The 9,164-nt window shown below is 49.6% G+C and overlaps 1 protein-coding gene across 1 annotated transcript in view; it reads right to left on the reverse strand.

The window, feature by feature from the left end:
• PAPLN (papilin, proteoglycan like sulfated glycoprotein) overlaps window positions 1-9,164 on the reverse strand; it is a 35,459-nt gene that overhangs the window by 13,115 nt on the left and 13,180 nt on the right. Inside the window, exons 15-19 of the mRNA XM_077750787.1 lie at window positions 9,066-9,164; window positions 2,141-2,221; window positions 1,741-1,990; window positions 641-761; window positions 182-320 (exon numbers count right to left, since the gene is read on the reverse strand). Coding sequence (XP_077606913.1) covers window positions 182-320; window positions 641-761; window positions 1,741-1,990; window positions 2,141-2,221; window positions 9,066-9,164 — 690 coding nt within the window. The remainder of the gene's footprint in view (window positions 1-181; window positions 321-640; window positions 762-1,740; window positions 1,991-2,140; window positions 2,222-9,065) is intronic.

Below are 9,164 nucleotides of genomic sequence, written 5' to 3' on the forward strand. Positions count from 1 at the left end.
AAGAACAATATGGCACTGTTCTCTGACCTGGCACCTAGTAGGTGGTCAGTAAATATTTGTCAAAGAAAAGAATGAATAACTGAGCTAGTAGGAAGATCTGGGTGGGGCTCTGTGGTGGTTAAGGGGGACAAAATGGTACCAGAGCCTACTCACCAGGAAGGATGTAAGGGCATCCACTCACCATAGCTGGGCTTGCCTGCACAGCCTTCCCCAAGAGGGCCAGCAGCAGAGGCCACGTTGTCAAAGCAACAGCCAAACTGGGAGGCCCGGCACTCACTGGGCTCATTCTGTTGAGCCTGGGGTTGGTGGGCCTTGGGGGCCTGTGGAGGAAGCCCAGAGTTGGGACATTGGGAATAGGTCTGCCTCTTGGTGGGGACTCTAGGCTACCTGGGGGAGGACAGGAAGAGGGAGGGGCAGAATTAGGAGCCTATGATGCAGAACCCCAGCCCCAGAGCAAGGCCAGACGAACCCCCCTGCATGCACACCCCCCCACTCCAGCCTAGGCCCATATCTGAAACCCTGTGAGCCAGCAGGCTTCAGGGACCTCCTTTCGCTGAAGCCCAAGTTGCAGAGAGTCTGGATCACAGTGGCACTGAGCAGGCGCGGGACTCCTGCCCCCTCATATAAACCAGACACTTACCGTGGAAGCCACTGCTCTGGACACTGGCCTTCTGCCAGTCTTGTCACTGCTGTAAGATTCTGCACAGCCAGCTTGATGGGGCCCCTCAGCCACAGACAACCCATCAGGGCAGCACCCGTACCTAAACAAGCATCACACACCGGTCTCATCACCACCTAACCCCTGATCCCCACCCTCACGGGACCCCCAAGCTTCCAGCATCCCGGAAACCCAGCTCTGAGACTCCCTGCACTGGCGGCTGAGCAGTTGAGGATCCGAGTGGAAGACACTATGTCCCTGCACATGGGGCACACCATTCTGAGTGCCAAGCCACGTCCACCAACCACTCAGTGGCTGCCAGGGAGGCAGCACGATAAGCAGAGCCCTATTCCTGATACCTGACAGATCCTCAATGCCTACCCGAGGTGCAAACTCCTAACCCACGAGGAAATTTACTAAGCCTGCACAAATCTCGGCTTCCTGGGTAGGTTTTACAAAATCACAGCAGATGGGGGGGTGGGGGGGAGCAGAAGAGGGAGCGGAGTCCACCTCCTGTTTCAGCTCAGTCAATGAGAAGTAGGGAAAGAAGGTGAAAGAGGAACGTATCAGAGCACCTTCCGTGTGCCAGGCACCCTGGGACTGTTCCATCCTCATGGCAACGCTGGCCCACGGCTGTCACTGTTCCCAGTCTCAGCAAAGGAAGCCAAGATCAGAGGAATAACTTGCCCGATCACCCAGCACACAGCTGATAAGTGGCTGAGCTGGGAATCACCACCAGGCTGCTGGCCCCAAAGTCAGGCGCTCAGCACCCCAGCTCTAGAGAGACTGGTAGCCTGGTTTGGATCTGGAACCTAGAATTCTATCCCACGTGCCTTCCCAGGGCCTCAGGCTATACCTCAACAGGCTGACTTCTGTAGCAAGAGCAGAAATTCTTACCCCACTCTGCACATTAGCAAGGTCAGTGACAGGAAGCAGAGTCCCCAAGACCGTACAATCAGAGCAGCTGGGAGAGAACACCTCGGGAGTCCCATCCCTGAGCTCTGCAAACCCTACCCCCTCTCTGCACAGAGCTGCCCTGCCCCCATCTCCCTTTGACTTGGTGAAGGGGAAGAGGCGCCTGCCTGCTCTGCTGACACCGGGCCCCAGAACAGCCCTGCCACTGCGGCCCAAGAGATGCAGTGTGGCCGTCAGGACAGCACCCATAGGGGCTGAGTCTGCAGTCGTGGGGCGCCAAGCCAGACTGCTGGGGCTGCCCATGTGGCGACTGCTGCAGAGAGGGGGCTGGGTCTGGCAGGTGGAGGCCCTGGGCTCCTCTGGGGTTTCCCTGGACTGAGGGCTGCTCCTGAGGGGCCCACCACCGGTCTCTGGAATCTAGAAAGAAGAGGAAGCAAAACACACATGAGGTGTCCTCCTGGCTGCTCATTCTCCATCTGTATCCACACCAGACCCACCTCACTTACCCCCCAACCCCCAACCTCCATCTCCAGAGGCCTGTGTTGGGGCTTCCACGGAGCTGCTCACCTGAGACAGGGGCCGCCTGAGGCCCCAAAGATATCCGAGGACCCCCTGGGCTGCTGTGCACGTCCTGCATGCTGGGGATTCCTGCAGGGAGCGGGGCGTCAGGCCGGTGCAGGGGCCAGGCTAACCACCACGTGCTCCCACCCCACTACTCAGGCAGCGCCTGGGCACCCAGGACAGCAGAAGCAAAAAGCAGCAGACCTGTGAGTTCATAAAACACCCTTCCCGTGTTTCAAGAGTCTTTAGTCACACAGAAAACGCTAATGTTAGCGTGTTCAGCAAAAAGAAATGCCAGATACAGAATTAGTATCAGTGTTTGATCCCAACTACGTAAAACAAAAAAATGATACTTTTAGATTGAACTGCTGAAAAGACAAATAATCCAATTAAAAAATAGGCAAAGTGGGCACCTGGCTGGCTCAGGTAGTAGAGTACCCAACTCTTGATCTCTGGGTTTTGAGTTCAAGCCCCAAGCTGGGTGTAGAGATTACTTTAAAATCTTAAAGGTGCGCCTAGGTGGCTCAGTCAGTTAAGCATCCTACTCTTGATCTTGGCTCAGGTCACCATCTCACAGTTCATGAGTTCAAACCCCACATCAGGCTTTGCGCTGATGGTGCAGAGCCTGCTTGGGATTTTGTCTTCCTCTCTGCCTTTCCCCGACTTGTGTGCTCACTTTCTCTCTCAAAATAAATAAACGTTTAAAAAAAAAAGAAAAAAAATGTTTTAAACGGGCAAAGAACTTGAACAGACATTTCCCCAAAGAAAACATACAAGTAGGCAATAAGCACATAAAAAGATGTTCAACATCATCGGTCATTACGGAAATGCAAATCAAAGCCACAATGAGACACTCCTTCAAACCCTCTAGCATGGCTCTCATCAAAAAGGCTGAAATAAGAAGTGTCAGTGAGGACATGGGTGAACTGGAACCCTCAGGCCCTGCGGGTGGAAACGTAAATTGGTGCCGCCACCATGGAAACAGTTCGGTGATTCCTCCAAAAGTTAAACATAGAATTACCATAGAGCTCAGCACTTTCTCTGAGGCATGTACCCAAGAGAAATGAAAACACATGCCCACACGGAAACTTATGCATGAGCGTTTATAGTAGTCTTATTCGTTAAGGCCAAAAGGTGGACACAATCCAAATATACATCCACAGATGAATGAATAAGCAGATTGTGACATATACATGGAATTGTTATCAACCATAGAAAAGATGACATGATGCGTGCTCCACCCTGGATAAGCCTCAAATACATTCTGCTGTGTGGGTGGTTCAGTCGATTAAGCAGCTGACTCTTGATTTCAGCTCAGGTCATTGTGATCTCACAGTCATGGGATAGAGCCCTATGTTGGGTGTGGAGCCCGCTTAAGATTCTCTCTCCCCCTCTCTTCGTGCCCCTCCCCCCCACTGCACTCTCTCTCTCAAAATAAAATTTTAAAATTGAAAAAAAAAAACCAACATACTGCTGAGTGAAAGGTAGGCATGAAAGATGTAATATCCCTTTTATACAATATATCCAGAACAGGCAAATCCAGAGACAGAAAGCAGATCAGGTTACCCAGGAAGAAGTTAGGGTTAGTGGGGAGTGATTGCTTAAGGGGTACACAGTGTGCTCTTATAGATGATGAAATAATTGAAAACTAGAGGAGAGTGGGTGGTTGTAGAACCTTGTGAGCACACAACAAAGTGTACACTCTACAGTGGTTACCTGGATGTTATGTGAATTTCACCTTAATAAAAAAATTCTGTATTAAAAACACTTGTTTAAAAAACACAATTTGATAGATGAAGAGACAGGAGTAAATCATGAAAAAGCATATATAACAAAACAGTAATTATAGAATTTAAGTGCGGGTACATGGCTGCTTGCTATGCAGTTCTTCAACTATTCTGTATGTTTAAAATTCTTCATTAGCCTTCCTCAAAAAATTAAAAATAGGCACCTCAGTCGCTCAGTCCATTAAACATCCAACTTTGGCTCAAGTCATGATCTCACAGTTCATGAGTTTGAGCCCCACACTGGGTTCTGTGCTGACAGCTCAGAGCCTGGAGCCTGCTTCAGATTCTGTCTCTCTCTCTCTCTGCCCCTCCCTTGCTCACATTCTGTCTCTCTTGCTCTCAAAAATAAAGATTAAAAAAAATTAAAAATAGAATTGCCACTTGGGGCGCCTGGGTGGCTTAGTCGGTTAAGTATCCGACTTTCGCTTAGGTCAAGATCTCGCGGTTCATGGGTTCGAGCCCCCCGTCGGGCTCTGTGCTGACTGCCAGCTCAGAGCCTGGAGCCTGTTTCGGAGTCTGTGACTCCCTCTCTCTCTGACCCTCCCCTGCTCACGCTGTCTCTCTCTCTCTCTCCTGGAAATAAATAAAAACATTAAAAAATTAAAAAAAAAATAGAATTGCCACATGACCCAGTAATTCCACTACTATTTACCCAAAGAACACAAAAACACTAATCCAAAAAGACGTATGTATCTCTACGTTTATGGCACCATTATTTACAATAGCCAAGATTTGGAAGCAACCTAAGTGTCCACTGACTGATGAATGGATAAAGAAGATTCCACATGCACAATGGAATATCATTCAGCCATAAAAAGAATGAAATCTTGCCATCTGCAACAACATGGATGGATCTAGAGAGTATAATGCTAAGCAAAATAAGAGAAAGACAAATACTCTAGAATTTTACTCCTATGTGGAATTTAAGAAACAAATGAAGGAAAAAGAGAAAGAAAGACTTTCAACCACAGACAACTGACAGCTGCCAGAGGGGAGGTGAGTGGGGAATGGGGGAAACAGGTAAAGGGACTAAGAGCACATTTACCACAATGAGCACTGAGTACAGAATTGTTGAACCACAACGTGGTATCCTTGGAAATAATGTAATACCGTATGTTAAATACACTGGAATTAAACAATAACCAGGCCTGTCTTCCCAGCATGGGGAATTGGAGTCAGGTCTGCTCAGAAATGTGAAACCTTTTTTTTTACCATCTAATTGTCCAACTTGGTAAAACTTACAAAAATTATGAATTGTACCATTACAGTGAGAGAATTTTATGGTATATATTTAACCACCTCAGAGTTCTCAAAAAGATTTTTCGTCATAAAATGGAGAAAAACACAAAAGGCCAAGTATGAACAGGAATTTTTTTTTAAATGATACATAACAGGACTCACCCCAAAACGCGCCTAGTGAAAGGTTCTGAGCGGTGCACGCGCGTGCGCGCGTTGGCGGGTTAGGGGTGGGGGACTTCCTTCTATTTGTCAGTGTGTTTCAAATTTTCCACAATAAGCATACAGCCTCATAATGGAACAAAGTTATAAAAAGTAAGTGAAAATTTCATCTCCACATGGACTAGACCTGGCCAGCCCCCAGGGAATATTTAAAAAATAATTTAGGGTTGAAAGGCTCTAGCAGACATGCAGTAAAACCTTCGTTTTCATTTCATCTCCTCTCCCAACTAGGCCAAACCCTGGCGGAAGGCAGACTCCCACTCCCCCCAGTTCCGTCATCTCCTGTGGGCACCCCCAGGACCGCAGGCACAGTCCCCCAGCCAGCCCTCTGTTGGCTCAATCTGAAAGGCACCTTCCTGCCCAGCTCATCCTGCCCCGGCTCTTCCACCTTTCAGGCTTAACTCGGAGTCCGGGACCCCTTCCTGCGCACCATCTGGGCACCAGGCTCTGCTGGACAAGTGGCTGGTCCTTCCTTTTCACGGCTCTTGTGAGCGCTTGCGTTTCTGCAGCCTTCTCCCCTCCAGGCTCCTGCTCCAATGGCCTCCACTTTAGACTGTCCTCCTAAAGTAGCTTTCATGGGCTCACTATCCAGTTGCAAAGCTTTCAGTGGCTCCCCTGGGCCTATTTAACAATTTTTTTTCCCCCTAAGAGACAGAGACAGCATGAGCAGGGCAGGGTCAGAGAGAGAGGGAGACACAGAATCTGAAACAGCCTCCAGGCTCTGAGCTAGCTGTCAGCACAGAGCCCGGGGCGGGGCTCGAACCCACGAACCATGAGATCATGACTTGAGCTGAAGTCGACACCTAACTGACTGAGCCACCCAGGCGCCCCAGCCTATTTGACAAATTTAATTGCAGCCCTGGCCTGAGGCCCCTCTCCCGCCCCCACGGCCCTCCTGCCACCACCCCCACACCCGCACCCTGGCTGAGGGCTGGTCCTGGGGTCCTGCTGGCCTCTCAGAGCTACTGAGCACTTACAACATGACCACAGTGACCGAGAAACTGAGTTTACATTATTCTAATTAGAATTAATTTAAGTTTAAACTTAAAAACCGATGCTTAACTTACTGGAAAATGCTTCAGTATGTTTGGAATGACTTCGGTTGGCGAATCTACTTTTCCAACTATACGTTTTATGAAACCTAAATATAGATCAAGTATGCCAGTGAAATTTTAGCAACTGAATTAAGACATGCTGTGTGAGTGATACATGGAATTTAGAAGATCTTTTTTAATCTTGTGAAAAAAGAGAATGTAAAATATCCTATTCTTAATTTTTTATATTGCTTACATGTTAAAAATATTTAATTGTGCTAAATAAAACATTTAAAATTTATTTTAATATTTACTTTTGAGGGACAGAGGGTGCAACAGAGCACAAGCAGGGGAGGAGCAGAGAGAGAAAGGGAGACACAGAATCCAAAGCAGGCTCCAGGCTCTGAGCTAGCTGTCAGCACAGAGCCCAGCGCAGAGCTCAAATCCACGAACTGTGAGATCATGACCGAGCCAAAGTCAAAAGCTTAACTGACTGAGCCACCCAGGCACCCCCTAAACACTATTTAAATTAAGGAAATTTTTAAGTAATCTTTACACCCAACAACTTGGAGCTTGAACTCACCACCCTGAGATTGAGTCACATGCCCTACCAACAGAGCCAGCTAGGGCGCCCTGAATAAAACATTATTTAATATAAATTCACTTATTTCTTTCTACTTTTTAAAGTTCATTTATTTTGAGAGAAAGAGAGAGCACGCAAGCACAAGTGGGGGAGGGGCAGAAAGAGAATGAGAGACAGAGAGAATCCCGAGCAGGCTCTGCACTAGCAGCGCAGAGCCCAGTGCGGGGCTCAAACTCATGAACTGTGGGATCGTGACCTGAGCTGAGATCAACAGCCAAACGCCCAACCAACTGTGCCTCCCCCCGGCGCCCCTTCCTTCTACTTTTTAAATGTAATTCTCAGACAATTTTAAACGACAGATGTGGCTCGCCCTCTCTTTCTGCCAGCAAGTGCTATTCTAGAAAGAGAAGGAGCAGAGGCTTCTGCGGGCCTCCCCTGGGCACACCAGTCAGTGCTACAGTGTCAGCAACAGTACCCACACCCCAGAAACCACCTAAGTTCTAACTTCCTGCCCACCACGGACTTCGGTGGAGAAATCACGAGACAAGGAAACGTTCACACACCAAATGGCTTCAAGGGGAAAAGCACACACGAAACCCCACACACAAAAGGAGGGAATGCACTAGACTTATCCCACTGAAGCATGGGAATCAAGGCAATTCCACTGGTCTATATGCTGCTTTCCTAATGTCTTCAAATTTTCTACAACGAACATAGATTTTTTTATGTTTTATTTATTTTTGAGAGACAGAGAGAGACAGCGCAAGCAAGGGAGGGTCAGAGAGAGAGGGAAACACAGAATCTGAAGAGAGGCTCCAGGCTCTGAGCCAGCTGTCAGCATAGAGCCCGACGTGGCGCTCGAACCCACGAACCGTGAGATCATGACCTGAGCCAAAGTCGGACACTTAACCGACTGAGCCACCCAGGCACCCTGATTATTTTTATAAAAATAGCAATGAAGGTTATTTCTCTTACACTTCAACCTGGCCTGAAATGCTTTCTGTTTTCTTCCTTTCTACCTATGTGAATGCCTTTCCAGGGCAGGCTCAGGGCCACCTCTTCTAGAAAGGCATCCATGGCTCCAGGAGGCTGGACTCACAGAAACTTGAGGACCCTCCTGCTCATGCACCACGAAGCCCAGGCCAGGCTGAGGCACCCCAGGAGCCTGGCCCAGGGGGCCCCCACGGCCTCACCACCACTACTATTGACCCTTTGCTTATCAAGCTCTGGGTGTTCAGACACAGTGCCAAGTTACCACCATAAGAAAAAGCACTCTTATTAACCCCATTGTACAGATGGGCAAACGGAGAATCAGAGAGGAGAGCCACGTGGTTGGTCAGCAACAGAGTTGAGATTTAAACTCAGGTTAGCTGCTAACTCCAGACAACTTGTTCTTAGTCGCCGTGCCATGTGCCTCCCTTGGAAATCTACCATCGTGGCTCTCGGGGCCCTCACCACTAGCACATCGGGGCCAAACACACCTTCCTGCAGTATCAGAAGCCCACCACCCCCACTCACCCCCTCCCAGCTGAGCCCCAACCCACACTCTTCCTCATCCTCACACCAAGCAAGTACTGCCTTCTGGGCCCTTTGTCCTGCAGCTCCTCGTACCTGGGACATCTTTCCCAGGCTGGATGGGGGGAGGGGAAAGGGAAGCCCAGGGCAGGAGCAGTGTGTGCGGACACTCTTTCCTGGACCACCTCCCTCTTCTGCACTCAATCACTCAGTCATTCGATAAAAATGCACCAAATACCCACCCTTCATGCTAAGTTCGGGGGGGAGGGTATAAACAGGAATAAGGAAGCCATATACAATCACTGCAGCCCAAGGAAATGAACCCGAGAGTGACGGTAGTTACGTGGGCTTTGGGGGTGGGAGGAGGACACGGCCTCTGATGGGGAAACAGGGCAGATCACAAGGCTGCACAGAGTTCTAGGCTTCAGCAGACGGAGCCCCAGGAGCCCTGTGGGTGCCGGCCGTGGCACAGGAAGTGCTGGCTGGGGTCGTGGTGGGGAAGGAGGTCGGGCCAGGCGCACCCCACACCCCCTCTACTCCCACCCCGTCCTCACCTGGAGGGGGTTGGCAGGGCTGTGTGTTACAGGGCTCCACCTCCCCGGGCTTGGGCTGCTGCAGGCTGCCGCAGTGGCTGGGTGGCTGGATGGCACAGA

This window comes from Crocuta crocuta, unplaced genomic scaffold (genome assembly GCF_008692635.1).
Source record: "Crocuta crocuta isolate KB4526 unplaced genomic scaffold, BGI_CrCroc_1.0 scaffold186, whole genome shotgun sequence".
NCBI lineage: Eukaryota > Metazoa > Chordata > Mammalia > Carnivora > Hyaenidae > Crocuta > Crocuta crocuta.